Consider the following 16,658-nt stretch of genomic DNA (forward strand, 5'->3'; position numbering starts at 1 on the left):
AAAACTGTTATTTCCTATGGTCTATTTTCCATATAATCTCATGATCCTACTGCTGTAACATTTTCATTCATAGGGTCTCTGCAATCTCTGGATTGGAGTTTTTCAAGAGCAAATGTAGTCTCTACCACAACAGCCAACAAGCCTTCCCTTTAGGTCAATATCATATTCGTTCAGCTGCTCTGCTGAGTAGTACATGGAAAAATCCTCCATCAGTGGGTATCAGGTGAGTTCTTGCCATGTCTAGCTTGAGTCAAACCTTTAGACTTGTGCAAATAAATTTCCATGCATTGAATAGTGAACAGGTTCTTTTGGATCAGAAGAATGTGTCAGAAAACCAAGAAGTATTTCATACGATGAACCAGTAGATTTGCTTGTGCCAAATGAACATTTAGTGAGTTTAATGAAATCATTCTCCTTTCTTAAGCTACAGAAGCAGCAGAAACGTTCAATTTTTCCATTAGGATTTTTACCTGGGAAGTAGTACTGGTTCTAGACTCTGGGCTGCCACTGATGTCTAAATTCTCTTACAGTGTACACACGAGAATACCTGAAACACACACGCGCACAATCAATTACTAGATCACTGGGGTTAAGTATATTTTTAAAGTTACTCAAGTCTTACCTTTGCTGTGGCCCTGGCACGGAATTCGGGACAGCCATTAACAGTTATCGTTTCATGCATATATTGATACACCTAAAATGTTCACATAAAAAAAGAATGTGTAAGAACATTAAGAATATCAATTCTTTCATTGCAGATAGGACAATAAATTTTCATTGCTAAGACAGAAGTTCCCTATCACAAAGTGAAACAGGTCTGGATCAATTATCCTGATGATTTGATCTAAAAATCCCTCCTATTTTTTTGGCTGGGTTGGAGGAGGTTGCTGTAGAAAAGATAAGGCAATCATTTTTATTCAGAAGTTTTAAATTTGGCATTCCTTGTTTATCAAGTAATAAAACTTCTATATCTGGTTTTATAAAAAAAAACCCTTTGGTAAAAATGTTTACCATTATTTACAGTTCTAGCTCTCAAATATGTAATAAAAATGATGTATATAGTTATTTCCTGAATCTAGGTGATACTTTAAAAACAGTTTTCAAAATTCCACAACACTGAGATGACAATATCTTTTCCTTGAACACTGACTGGAAGGTATGCATGTTGGAATGTGTTGCTGATACACAGTCATAATTTGGAACTACAGAGATTCAAGAGCAAAGACAAGTCAAGTAAGAGATTCTCGGAACTGGTATACAGAACAACATATGCACTACGGGTTCATGTTAACACTTAGGTGACACGGAAAGAATGGAGGGTAAAATCTGAGTCTAGAATGATGTTACAGTAAGCATACAGGTTTTGCTGACTAGTGGACCTGTGTTTGAGCCTTTTAATATAATTTGGGAACTATGAGGTCTTGGTTGAACCACTTTACCACTTGGATTCTTTTTGTCCATCTGAAATATGAGTAAATAATAATTATTTTGTATGGATCCTTTTACTGAAGTAACACTCTCAGAACGCCAACCCCAACAGGTTACTTCCTAGAAAGAACATATTATTACTAAGTATGATTCTAGACACAACTATATGAGATGGCTGGATGGCATCACTGACTCGATGGACGTTAGTCTGAGTGAACTCCGGGAGTTGGTGATGGACAGGGAGGCCTGGCGTGCTGCGATTCATGGGGTCACAAAGAGTCAGACACGACTGAGTGACTGAACTGAACTGAACTGAGACACAACTATAGAGACTGTTGAAACATAACAGAAATATTGTTATATTTTTCCTCTAAACTACCAAGGATGGGGTTAGGAAATCAGTTGCTAAAATGTATTGCTTAATTTTAAATAAACTGAAGTGTAGAAGATAACTTTTAAAGGACAGTTTGAAGAAGACGTTTTGAAAAATAACATGATTAAATATGCTTGATTATATGCTCATTTTGAAGATTTAAATAATAAATCTTCCCATGGTGGGAACTGATAATGCATGCTACATCAAGCCTCTCATTTAAGTTGCTAAAGTAAGAGTCCTATCTTTCTCTTACTCTCAGCTTAGGTCTGTTCCTGGATTCAGTGTCCTCAAAGTAGCACCTCCCTCTTCTCATGGTGGTTCAGATAGTAAAGAATCTGCCTGTGAAGCAGGAGACCCGAGTTTGATCCCTGTGTCGGGAAGATTCCCTGGAGAAGGAAATGGCAACCCACTCCAGTATTATTGCCTGGCAAATCCCATGGACAGAGGAGCCTGGCAGGCTACAGTCCATGGAGTTGCAAAGAGTTGGATATGACTGAGCAACTAAGCACAGTACAGCAAACCACAAAGGTAAAAGTCCATTTGGTATTATACTGGAATATATTTCAGGAGTGACCCATAAGCTATACCAATAAAAGATAAAATAGGAAAATTTAAATTGAAGATTTCTTTTCTTTTCTATTAATCATACTTTATATACTTAAGTTAAAAGTTATTAAGGTCAATTCAAAAGTTGATCAATTCAACAACCATTCATTGAGTGCCTGGGACTAATTTCCCAACATTTTTTTATTGGCTCCTTTCTCAAATAGATTTGGTTGAATTCCCCACTAATGCTGATTCATCTTCCCCAGGTAGCATATTTAAGGAGAAGAAAGATAAAACAGTCTGGACTAGAAGGGCAGGAGGACTACTCAGAATCTACCTTTTATCTTGTACTTCCACTAAATAACCATGGTATCCAATTTCTGTAGGAAATCTAAACAGGGAGGAGCACAGTTTTCTGAAGAGCATTTTGTGTAACTGGGACCTGCTAATGCAAATTCTTCAGATTATCAAAATAGCTGCTATACATGTTTCCATGCTACTTCCTAGACAGTACATCATTTTGTTTTGTAGAAATAGCCCTTCTACAAATGCCACTTATTTGCTCTTACAGCCTATTTAAGAGGAAGATTTTCTCTAGCCTGTTTCACTTGTTAAAACTCTCTCAAATTTGACCCCTTTGCTCCATTCTGACTTACTATCTGTTGCTCAAAGCACTGCATTAATGTCAACTGGGTCTTTCCACCAACAAAGCACTATGGACTTTAGTTATCATCATCAACCAGACCATGCTGCTTCGGTGCTCCTGGCTGCCTCTTGCCCTTACAGTAAAGGTTGCAAAGTCAAATGCTTACAAAAGTCCAGCTAGCAAAACAATGCAGAACCCAGTGTGCTCTCTTAGTCTTGTTTTCGTACTTCCTTTCCTCCTCTCTGAGCATTAACCAAACATATCACACCCTCTGAGTTGTTCAGGCCTTTGCACATGCTGTGTGTTCTGTTTGGAATGCCCTTCCATCAGGAAGACTCTCATCTAAGTTTAACACAATCAACAGATTTAATGCAATTCTTATCAAAATTCCAAAGACATTTTTCATAAAAATAGAACATAATCCTAAAATTTATATGGAACCACAAAAGACCTTGAATAGACAAAGCAATCTTGAAAAAGGAGAACAAAGCTGGAGGCATCATCTACCTTAGTTTCCAACTATATTACAAAGCTGTAGTGACCAAAACTGTATGGTGTTGACATAAAAACAGACATAGATCAATGTGACAGAATGGAGAGCCCAGAAATAAACCTGTAGTGTATGGTCAATTAATTTATGATAATGGAAATAAGAGTACACAATAGGGAAAAGACATTCTTACAAATAAACACTGTTGAGAAAACTGGACAGCCACACGCAAAAGAATGAAACTAAACAATTATCTTAGACCATATGCACAAATTTATTCAAAATAGATTAAACACTTGAATGTTAGACCTAAAACCGTAAAACTCATAGAAGAAAACATAGGTGGTAAGCTTCTTGATAGTGATCTCAGAGATAATTTTTTGGATCTGACTCTAAAAGCAAAGGTAACAGAAGCAAAAATAAACAAATGCTGCTACTCTGCTGCTGCTGCTGCTAAGTCACTTCAGTTGTGTCCGACTCTGTGCGACCCCATAGACAGTAGCCCAATAGGCTCCCCCGTCCCTGGGATTCTCCAGGCAAGAACACTGGAGTGGGTTGCCATTTCCTTCTCCAATGCATGAAAGTGAAAAGTGAAGTCGCTCAGTCGCTCAGTCATGTCCAACTCTTTGGGACCCCATGGACTGCAGCCTACCAGGCTCCTCCGTCCATGGGATTTTCCAGGCAAGAGTACTGGAGTGGGGTGCCATCGCCTTCTCTGATAAACAAATGAGACTACATCAAATTAAAAAGCTTCTGCACAGCAAGGGAAGCCATCAACAAAATGAAAAAGCAACTTACTTAATGGGAGAAAATATTTGCAAATCACATATCTGATAAGAGGATAATATTCAAAATATACGAACTCATACAACTCAACACCAAAAATAAAACAATCTAATTTAAAAATGGGCAGGGTATCTGAATAGACATTTTTCCAGAGAAGACGTACAGATGGCCAACAGGCACATGAAAAGAAGCTCAACATCACTAACACATCACTAATCATCAGGGGATGCAAATCAAAACCATAATGAGATATCATCTCACACCTGTTAGAATGGCTATTACCAAAAAGAGAAGAAATAGCAAGAGTTGCAGAGGATGTGGAGAAAAGAAAACCCCCGTGCACTGTTGATGCAATTGTAAATTACTGTAAAGTGAAAGTGAAGTCGCTCAGTCGTGGCTGACTCTTTGCGACCCCACGGACTGTAGCCTACCAGGCTCCTCCATCCATGGGATTTTCCAGGCAAGAGTACTGGGGTGGGTTGCCATTGCCTTCTCCAGAGGATCTTTCCGACCCAGGGATCGAACCTGGGTCTCTCACACTGTAGGCAGATGCTTTATCGTCTGAGCCAGCAGGGAAGTCCTATTAGTGTAACCACTATGGAAAATATTGTGGAATTTCCTCAAAAAATTAAAAATAGAACTATATTATGATCCAGTAATTGCACTTCTGGGTATTTACCCAAAGAAAATGAAAACACTGACTCAAAAAGATATATGCACACACACATATCTATATATGCACATATATGCAATATGTTCATTGCAGCATTAGTTAGGAGAGCCAAGGCCTGTCATGCTGTGATTCCTGGGGTCGCAGAGTCGGACACGACTGAGCACCTGAACTGAACTGAAGGTATAGAAACAAACTAAGTAGACATCAATGGATAAACAGGCAAGGGAATACTAGTCAGCCAAAGAATAAAATCTTGCAATTTGTAATAAAGTATATAGATCCTGAAGGCATTACGTTAACTAAAATAAGTCAGACAGAGAAAGATAAATACCATATGATCTCACTTATATGTTGCATGTAAACAAAAAAAAAACAACAACAAAACAAGCAAACAAATGGAACCAAGCTCATATATACAGAAAACAGATTGGTAGTTGCCAGAGAGGGGGTGGGCAAAAAGGTACAAACTTCAGTTATAAAATCAGTCATGGGAATACAGTGGACAGCAAGGTCACTACAGTTAACAGTACTGTGTATGTATGCGTGCTTAGTCATGTCTGACTCACTGTGACGCCATGGAGCTATGTATTGTACATTTGAAAGTTGCTAACAGAGTAGATCATAAAAGTCCTCCTCACCAGGAAAAGAAGAAAAAAATTTGTAACTATTCACAGTTATGGATGCTAACTAGACTTACTGTGGTGATTATTTCACAGTATAGACAAATACTGAATTGCTATGTTGTACATTTGAAACTAATATATGTCAATTATATTTCAATAAAAAATAAAAGGAGGAAAATTGAAGCACAAAAGCAAAAAATAATTTTCTAAGAGTCTGAGATAAATACAAATTAAGAATAATTATCCTAATACCCCAGTTTGAATTGTGAATTTAAAAACGGGCCATATAAGAAAAGTAGTGTGTATAGATAACTGCACATACTCTGGAGGAAACAAACCCTAAGCCTTGATCAGTTACTTGATTTCTCTGGGCTCAATTTTTAGTTTGAAAAATGTGCTTAAAGCAGCAACTAACTTGTAGTTCTTCTGTTGTGAAGATTCAATGAGATAAGAGCTGTCCATGGGATATAGTAAATGCATAAGAAATTAATTACTATTATTACTATTTAATGTTTCCCAATGTATTTGACCCTGGGAACTTTGAGGAAGAATCTTCTAGGACTAGGAGGCTGTGAACACTTTTAGGAAGAATTGATCAAGACTGTGGTTCTCGACAAGGGACAATTTTGTCCCCACCTCCAGGAGACACTGAGCAATATCTGGAGACATCTTGGGTTGTTACAAATGGGGAGAGTGATGGTGTTGCTGGCCTCTAGTACGTAGAGGCCTGGGATGCTGCTAGACAGCCTACAATGGTCAGGGTAGCCTGCCCCACTCCAGTAATGAATTACCTACCAAAATGTCAATGAAGCTGAGATTGGAAAACCCTGAACTAGTAAACAGAGATACCGATTTTCTTTTGATATGTAGTAATTTGTGAGCTGGAAAATGTAATTTGTATAGCACTGAGTAAAGAGTCTTCTAAATGTTCAATAAATAATTTTTGGAGTCAAATATCAAGTGTAGGCCAAGTGTAGTGCTAAGCATTTTATATCCATGAGTTCATTTCATTCTCACAATTTGTGGTTCAGGCATTCTGCACACAAGAAAACAGCCATGGAGATGGCAACATGCCCATAATTACACAGCTAGTCAGTGGTCAGTTTGGTACAGAAATTCATATCTAACTGCCTCCCAAATATTTCCTCTTTTAACCACATCAGGTTCTCTTATATTGAGACAACATCAGACCACTACTATTTTGACAGCATGTGTTGAAACAGATGTGCAGATGTCACAAGTTCTTATATTCAGAATAAAAGTTTCTGAATTTTTTATGTTTATACCACTAAACAAGTGGTAGCTGTAAATTTACAATATGGTTCTGAAATCAACAAATATATCACTCCAAATGAAAGTGAAACAGCACTTTAATCCTCTTTTCTGGTTTTAACATACAAAGTGAAATCGAGTATTATTGTCAGCTTTCATCCTATAAAATACAATAGATTCTGATTACTTGGCTTTCAAAAGTGAGCTATAAAGGTCATGCTCGAAGTCAAAGCCTGGAGACATTAATTATCTTTTCATTAGCTGTGTCATCTTATGAACATTTCTTAGCCTTTTATTTCCTAAGGGGCAAAGCCTATCCCTGCCTATCTTACTTTTCAAGGACAACTGTAAAAGTATAAATTTTGAAGAAAGTTGTTATGGAAAGCTAGAGTACTTTCCAGATACCCTGAGACAGTTTCTGATGGGAAACAGAAAACTCTTGTATGGGCTTCTTGAAGGGACAGTGGGATGGGGCTTATGGTCCTCGGAATCTTTTGGGTCCCCAGACGTTTGGCAAACTTTACCTACACTATTTCTAAGCATATTCTATTGGATATGATACATTTAACTCCTAGTGAAAAGTCAAATAATTTATAAAAACTCTTCCCACAGGGTTTTATTTTACATTTTAATCAATAATTCCCTAACCTTGAGTAAATCCCACAAATTCAACAAGCATTTTGTGTATTTAGAACCTATTCTGCCGTGCTGTGCTCAGTCATGAGCACAGCTGCTTAGTTGCTCAGTCGTGTCTGACTCTGTGCAACCCCATGGACTGTAGCCCACCAGGCTCCTCTGTCCATGGGATTCTCCAGGCCAGAATATTGGAGTGGGTTGCCATGCCCTCCTCCAGGGGATCTTCCCAACCCAGGGATTGAACCCAAGTCTCCCGCATTGCAGGCAGAGTCATCAGGAAAGCCCAGAATCTATTCTAACATACTGAAAATCGACAAATACAGATTAATTCAATAAAAGCATTGGAAGTGTAGTGAGTTGGTTCAAAAAGATTCATTCATTAATTCATTCAGCTAATATTCACTTATGGGCTATTCTACTCAGTATGTTAGGCATATGGGCCAAAATATGAAAAAAAAAAATACTGGCTGCTTCTAAAACTTTGAGCTAATATTAGTGTTTACCAAAGAGGGGCTACTTTAAAATATTTTAAGTGAAAAGTTTAAATTTTACTTTTTCTTTATATTTAAAAGCAGATAGTCTACTTTTTCTGGAGAGAAAAAATGTCTCTGAGAGAATAACAAATTCAAACACAGCAAAAGCTTCTCTTGTGTACCAAGTTTATAGTTCCCACTTAGATAGAGTTAAAACAAATAGCTAAAATTCAAGTGCAAGAGGATTTTTGCCTCTGAGCTTTCATTTATCACAGACTATGTTGTTGTTGCTGTTGCTAAGTCGTTTCAGTCGTGTCCGACTCTGTGCGACCCATAGACGGCAGCCCACCAGGCTCCCCCATCCCTGGGATTCTCCAGGCAAGAACACTGGAGTGGGTTGCCATTTCCTTCTCCAATGCATGAAAGTGAAAAGTCAAAGTGAAGTCGCTCAGTCGTGTCCAACTCTTAGCGACCTCATGGACTGCAGCCTACTAGGCTCCTCTATCCATGGGATTTTCCAGGCAAGAGTACTGGAGTGGGGTGCCATTGCCTTCTCCATCATAGACTATGTAGACAGTATCAATATGAACTTTACATTGAATCATTGCTGTTGATCTTGAAAACTCTGATTGGTACAGAGATATAGGAAAGGGATGACCACTCTATATCATGAGTTTCTTGTTCTCAGTCCCTTTTCTCTGTGACTTTAAGGAATGTATTACCTATGAATCTTACTTTTCTACTATGTAAAACACTATCTTCAAGAGTTAGCCAAAGAAGAAAAAGTTATGTAGCTTCATGAACCATGACATCTTATTCTTATACTTTTATTATAATAGCTGCCATATTTTTATTATTACTATTACATGCATGTCTAAGATTCAATTGGAAAGATGCCGTTAGAGTTTAGCTGCTTGGCCACCAAGTATAGAAAAAAAACTTTTAAGTTCAAAACTAGATTCCGATTGTTATCTTCTGCTCTTGCAGACAGTTTTATTGACTTGTGCATTTGGGTGTTATTTTAAAGTTGTTGCATGAGACAGACACAAGGAAGGCTTGCCTTACGCCAGCCCTATTTTCAACCCCCTCCTCCCAGCACTGACTAGACACACGACCCAGTTCTGTCCAGTGAGAATTCAACCAGAAGTAGATGAGAGGTTTCTGTGAAAGTGTTGCTGTCTTGGTACAAGTACTGTCCTTTTTTCTCCCTCTGTTTCTTGTCTGAGGGAATATTATCAGCTGTGATAGCAACCTTTAACTACAAGAGAAAGGCCAACAAAACCTATAGACATCAGCTCTGATCACATGGGCCTCCTGAATCTCTGTGATCAGCTGCCTACTCTCAACTTCTTGTAATGAAGAAAAACAGTCTTATTTGTCTAAGCCATTTAAGTTGGATTTTATACTATTTTCGGCCAAGAGAATTCCTCATTGCTATATTATTCAAGTAAATGTTATATGTAACTATGCTATATTTGGAGTCTGTTTCCTTCTAGCCTCTTCCAATTCCAAAAGTTGCAAGTTTTGTTAGAAATCAAAGTAAATTTGTTAATATGAGGGTTTAGAAACTAAGAGTAAAGGATAAAAATACAGTTAAAAATGCAGAAAATAACTAGGAAAATGAAAAGACAAGCTGACTGAGAGGAAATGTTTGCAAATACATAGCTAAAAATGGCCTCCTATCCACAATATATAAAGAGCTCTCCAAAGTCAATAACAAGAAAACAATCCAATTAAAAACTATGTAAAATAGAGAGAGTTTGGTTAGGATTCCAGACTTTCACTGCTGTAGCCCAGATTCAATCCTTGGATGGGGAACTGAGATTCCATAAGCCTCCCGGCAAGTCCAAAAAAAAAAAAAAAAGGGTAAAGTATCTGAACAGGCATGTCATCAAGGAAGATACATGGGTGGCAACTATGAAAACATAGTAAACATCATTAATCACTAGGAAATTCAAATTAAAACCATAGTTAGATCCATGTACACACTTACTAAAATGTTGAGATTTCAAAAAATCCTGACAATAACTAGTATGGCTGCTGCTGCTGCTAAGTTGCTTCAGTCGTGTCCGACTCCGTGCGGCCCCATAGACAGCAGCCCATCAGGCTCTGCCGTCCTTAGGATTCTCCAGGCAAGAACACTGGATGGGTTGCCATTTCCTTCTCCAATGCATGAAAGTGAGAAGTCAAAGTGAAGTCGCTCAGTCGTGTCCAACTCTTAGCGACCCCATGGACTGCAGCCCACCAGGCTCCTCCATCCATGGGATTTTCCAGGCAAGAGTACTGGAGTGGGGTGCCATTGCCTTCTCCTAACTAGTATGGCAAGAGTGTTAAATAACTAGAAATCTTGTACATGGCTAGTGGGAATGGAAAATGCCACATCCTCCTGAGAAAACAAAATAATAGTTTTCTATAAATTTAAACCTAATCTTGTAAGATTCATTGCCTTCATTTAGCTATTTATCCAAGATAAATAAAAATGTAAATTCATATAAAAATGAGATGCAAGCATGCTTTATTCATAATCACCACAAACTGGTATCAGCTCAATAGCTTTCAAAGGTAGATGCATAATCAAATGGAAGCACATCTGTACAATGGACTACTGCTGGGCAATAAAAAGGAGCAAGCTATTCATACATGCAACCGTGTGGATGAATCTCAACTGCATGCTGCTCAGTGAAAGAAGCCAGACTCTCTAATGATTTCATTTATATGACACTCAGGAAAAGGCAAAATAATAAACAAGGTCAGAAAACAGATCGAAGGTTGTCAGTAGCTGAGGGTGGGAAGAGATTGACTATTAGGCATGAGAAAATTGGGGCGGGGTGTTAGAACTGTTCTAATACCTTGATGTAGGTTATGGTTAAGATGACTACACAGGATTATTAAAGCTCTGAAAGTTTACACTGAAAAGGGGAAGTATACTTTATGGCAATTATACGCCTGATTTTTAAAAAGGCAGAAAATATTTCTAAAGAGACGAAAATATTCAGAAACTTAACTTTTATTTTGGAAACTAAAAATAAAAACATCAAAACACAAAAACCTACATATATTTAAAGTGAAAGTCACTCAGTCATATCCAACTCTTTGCAACCCAATGGACTATACATATACAGTCCATGGAATTCTCCAGGCCAGAATACTGGAGTGGGTAGTCATTCCTTTCTCTAGGGGATCTTCCCAACCCAGGGATCAAATCCAGGTCTCCCACATTGCAAGCAGATTCTTCACCGTCTGAGCCACCAGGGAAGCCCTACATATATTTAAGAAAGTATTTATTATAATAAGAAGATGACATTAGCCCCCATTCCTCAAAATTTATAAATGTGGAAAGCAAGGCATACTTTAATGAATGGTAATATCTCTGTCAAACATAGAATACTCCAGTGCCTGATTACAGACAAGCTAACTACTAAAATGTCAATAGAATTATAGTCAAGATTAAACAAACTCCTCCATATCAGTGACTGGAAAAAAGAAAGAAAACTTACAGCAACGTTGTGAAAAATGAAAATGACGTTAAACTTCAAGAGGGAGAAAAGCAAGAAGACATGAGATCAGATTACAGAAAATGAATGAAAAAAGTCTAAATGGGAAAATTACATGGCCCAAATCCTACCATATTATCGTGTTCATTATGTAGGTTTTTATTCAAAAGCAAGCAGGAAAAAAAATGCCATGTGAGTACTGAGACTGATACTTATATCTACAGCTATCTATAATTTTTGAATGAATTTCTTGATTTTTCAGAATTGGAAACTCAGATAAGAGTTGAATAAAGAAAAATTATTTGATGTGGACTCTGATTTTAAAATATTAAATACTTTCATAACATTAAAAGTGAAGGTTGAGATCTCTCATGTTCTTATATAATTAAAGGTCACCTAGGTTTTTGGACAACATTCACAATGCTAAGCCAGTGTATTTATCAAAATATAAACTCAGCAGTTTTTATCTTAGTAAATTTTAGGCCAAGGGAGGTATTAATACATAAAACAAATCTGTGTGGCTCTAAATTTAATTGCATTTAATGGAGTCCATGCATGCAGAAATCAAGTGCCCTGATGTGAATAAGTATACTGTACTAGATGTGACTAGAATAAAATAGAAATTATGTCACCAAATACACAGTCTACTTATTTTAGGAGGTTTTGTAGAAGTAATTTCAGATCAATTGAAAGTGGCCCATCTATTAAGGAGGAGATTTTTTTTAAATATCTAATTTTTGTTTAGAATTTTTTCTTTCATTTTGGAAAAACAGTAGCCATAATTAAATTGTACACATTTAAATCTATAGCTATCCATGTATAGATATAGTCCCCATATGCTTTTCTAACTGTGGTAATGTTCTGTTTAAAATCACAGTGTTAGAATTCCTATAAACCACAAATTTAGGGCATAAAATTTAATGTCTAGAACCAACCACTTTTTCAAAAGAAAAGAAAAAAGCACACACTGGTTACAAGTCATGTCTACTACAGTAAGATCAAGGGTCAAACCAATCCTGTGAAAAAAATTCTTGAGTAATATCTTTTCTGCTTGCAATGCAGGAGATACAGGATCGATCCCTGAGTCAGGAAGATCCCCTGGAGGAGGAAATGGCAACCCACTCCAGGACTCTGCCTGAAAAATCCCATGGACAGAGGAGCCTGGCAGGTTATGGTCCAAAGGGTTGCAAAGAGTTGGACTGCTACTGCTAAGTCACTTTAGTCGTGTCTGACTGTGTGACCCCATAGACATCAGCCCACCAGGCTCTCCCGCCCCTGGGATTATCCAGGCAAGAACACTGGAGTGGGTTGCCATTTCCTTCTCCAATGCATGAAAGTGAAAAGTCAAAGTGAAGTTGCTCAGTCGTGTCCGACTCTTAGCGACCCCATCGACTGCAGCCTACCAGGCTCCTCCATCCATGGAATTTTCCAGGCAAGAGTAATGGAGTGGGGATGCTACATCTCTCCAGGACTATCAACTTTGATGAAAACATGCCACCCTTTTGGACAATAAAAATATTGACAGGTATAGAGAAGAGATAATACACCTCTATTAGGCTTAAATGATTTAAAAACAGGGTTCAGTCATTAAAGCAGATGTTTGATGGTATTACTGGTAAAATCAATATGTCAACTGACATTCCTGCCAGAAATCATGGCATTACTTATAACCAAAACCAAAAATAATAAATGCTGAATTTGAAGACTGAAAACAAATGTGACATGTGGGGGAACTAAATGTTACTGGTCCTTCCCTTCCACGTGTTAGCTTCTGTACAACTGTCTACTTATTGCCTCAATATCCCCAGGGAAAGACCTGTCTGCTCATGTGACTGGTCAACTTTTATTAGGTTATGGTTACTGATAGGGTCTCTAAAAGGTCAGGAGCCATGAGACCCATCTTCTGCTCTTTTTGCACCCATGTCATGGGAACTCAGGTAGGGGCAGCTGGCTTGGAGAAGATGGACCTGTTCCTCTCATTTTCTATTCTACCTTCTTAAGCCAAACCTGACATCTCAGACTCAGACTGGAGGAAATGGGGAATTCATTTGGATATCTAGGCCCAGACTTCATTCTCCAATCTACCTTTTACCAGAAAGAGACACGCTAGAGAGAGGATTTGGGTGCTTTCCATGCTAATAACAAAGTGGTCATTTGTTTTCTATTTAAGTCTTTCACCTCGGTTGGTACCCCCTTAAGAAGATGGATGGAATGCAGGAGAGGATTTTAGCACTCCTGGACCACTGGCTATGATACCATCTTGTGGTGGTGCTTTAGTCACTAAGTCGTGTCCAGCTGTTGTGACACCGTGGACTGTAGCCTGCCAGGCTCCTCTGTCCATGGGATTCTCTAGGCAAGAGTCCTGGAGTGGGTTGCCATTTCCTTCTCCAGGATGCTATCATCTTAATAGCACTGAAATCTCAAGTCTACTTCTCATGGTTTCTCATTTCAAAACTCAACTTCGTAACTCAAGACTTTCTGCTGCAATGTGATACAAGCCATTTGCGATTTGCTTTAAAGGACACAAGGAGGCTACAACAGCAGAAAAGCTAGATTAAAATGGTCCATAATTTGTCACCTAACTCGTGCGTTACAGTGAATTTATGAAAATGGTATTACCAGGCTTAAGGAAAATACAGTCTCAAATTGCAAGTGATCATCAATGCTTAGATATAGATGAAGGTAAAATTGATGGCTTTAAATACCTATCCATCCTCCTAGGCAAGTTTTAAAGGGATGGGAACTTTTTCTAAAATGTTGTTCATGGGCTAATTCTAATGAGAAGTACACATTAAGAAAGTTCTCTAGCACTCTACTTCCCAAATGATGTGGCAAGGATGCGAGGACCCTCAAGGAGGGTAATGCTGGATCACTTCCTACAGAGGATTAAATGCCTTCTGATCCCTGATGGTAATGGGATGGCATATTGTATTTTTTTTTCTTGTTTTAATTCTGGAGGAACTCAGTAGGGAGGCATAGAACTATTGGTTTAAGTTACATATCACAGTCTTCAGAATCTCCATCATTTTTAAAATTACCATGTTAGTTACATCATTTGTTGTAAGTGAATTAAAATGATTCTGAATATACTTAAATTTTCCAAAAGGAACAGACAATATTTTGTTCAGTTTTATAGTTTCAAAACTAATTATAATTATTCTGTTATAAAAAGCAGAAGCATTAGTTGTGAAACTATAAAAGTGAAGGATGATTATAATTTTAAAAACTATGCCGTTAACTATTAACGTTTCTATTTACTTTTATAATTGGTTTATATTTCCTAGTGGTTTCTTAACACACAGAACTTTCATAAGGTTGAACAAAATAAATATTTTGTACAAATTATTTAGTAACTTTAAGGAAAAAATGAAATCACAATGGAGAATTTCCACAGGGTCCACATGACAGGTGGCCAAGCCACCAGGGAGAAATATCCTTCCTTACTGTTGTCTAAAAAAGAAATCCCTTAAGGCAGCTGTTCCCATCCTGTCCTTGTTACACAGCCAGAGTCCCCTGTGACAGGAAACGCCTGAACAAAATTTTGGGAAGATGTCATTTCCGATTAGTATAGCACCATTCAAAGGCACTGGATAATCTCTATGTGCTTATTTTGGGTAAAATTCAAATAAAGTTTCGGGCTTAAAATCTTTTTTTCTGACTGAATTAAGACAATGTGAAATCTCATAAAGGATCCCAAAATTCTAGGATATTGGCTAAGTAGACTTGAAATTTACCAGGGTACTTACAAGTCTGCCAGATTTGTAAAATCAACTTCTACTTTTTAAATTATGCATTTATCAGGAAAATGAACTGTACATTTTGGATCAATTAGGTATATACTGTCATTGTCATATGAGTCATTTCAGCTAATCGAACGAATAGTAAAGAAAAACTTAACCCAGTAAAAGCCAGCCTGATTATTCAGTTGATTGGAATAAAATTATTATAGCTCATAATAAAGTTGCCAGAGGTAAAAGTGAAAATACAGGATGCCTCATTAGACTGGATTTTCAGGTAAACAATGAATAAAATTTTAGTTAAAGTATGTTCTGTGCAATATTTAAGTTGTTATAAATGGATTATGGTTGAAAATGAGACTATAATTTTCTGGCAAGCATGCGATGCTGGATATACTTCAGAGCAGGATGCTAAATACAATTAAGGAGTAAACCGAACAGAACTGGGTGTTGGAAGCCTCCGGGTGAGAAAAGATGGAAAAGGGTCTAGTTTGGTGGCATGGGCATGGATGCAGGATAATGAGTTTAAATCACTGTGTCATCTCCAAGAGATGCTCAGTAGGCAGTTATATGTAGGTCTGAAGACCAGAGGAAGAATACGGGCTGGAAGATATAATCTGTGAGTTATCTATTTGGTTAGTTGGTAAGTGAAGTCCTTAGTGTATATGTTATCCTCTGGGAGAAACTTAGAGTCAGAAGATGTGAGGGTCTTGAGGGATCCAACTTCTATTTATGTAATTTATATACTAAGCCTTAGTCTTATATTTAACCTATAGAGTCAAGGCTTCTTTTTGACTTTAAATAACTCATATATTTACCTTTTTCAAAATATATTCAGGAAAGAGGGAATATCAAAAGATAAATCTTTAAAAAGTGATTTGACAGTAAAAGTAATCAATATACACTACAGAAAATTTGTACAATACAACTGTACAAAAAACTAAAATTATTCATAATTCCATATCAGGGTATAACCACTATTAACATTCTGGGGGATTTATTTCTAGTCTGTTCTATTTATTGATTTTAAGAAATCAGTACCAAGTCAGTCACCGAGTATCTTTTATAATCTGATTTTTCACTTAAAATACTGGAAACATTTTCCCCATGTATTAAATATTCTTCTATATTATTTTAAGGTGCCATCATATTTAATCTTATATATGTGCCACGTGTATTTATGAAAGTGACTGAAAAAACGAAAGATGGTCTATGTGTAGATTTTATCATCTGTTCATGTGAGAGATCTGTTCATTCATCAATTACCCTTTTACCATAGTTTATATACTTCATACTCGGTTATTCCTACCTCTGTCTTGTGTTCTGACAGACTAAAGAAAATACAGGCCCGTTTACTAGTGGTAACTGGAAGCCTGATAAAAAATGAAAGAATGGGATGGGATTGATAAAAAAGAGAAACAGTATTCATAATTATTTTCTGATCTACTTTAGCATATTCACTGCCAAATTTATATTAA

The 16,658-nt window shown here is 37.3% G+C and overlaps 1 protein-coding gene across 3 annotated transcripts in view; it reads right to left on the reverse strand.

Moving 5' to 3' along the window:
* Positions 1-16,658, reverse strand: part of LIN7A (lin-7 homolog A, crumbs cell polarity complex component) — a 160,392-nt gene that overhangs the window by 58,061 nt on the left and 85,673 nt on the right. For all 3 annotated transcript variants that reach the window (XM_024991836.2, XM_059886488.1, NM_001079602.2), the window contains 1 exon segment: positions 623-694. In XM_024991836.2, the coding sequence (XP_024847604.2) occupies positions 623-694 (72 nt within the window).

Source organism: Bos taurus, chromosome 5, assembly GCF_002263795.3.
Source record: "Bos taurus isolate L1 Dominette 01449 registration number 42190680 breed Hereford chromosome 5, ARS-UCD2.0, whole genome shotgun sequence".
Lineage (NCBI taxonomy): Eukaryota > Metazoa > Chordata > Mammalia > Artiodactyla > Bovidae > Bos > Bos taurus.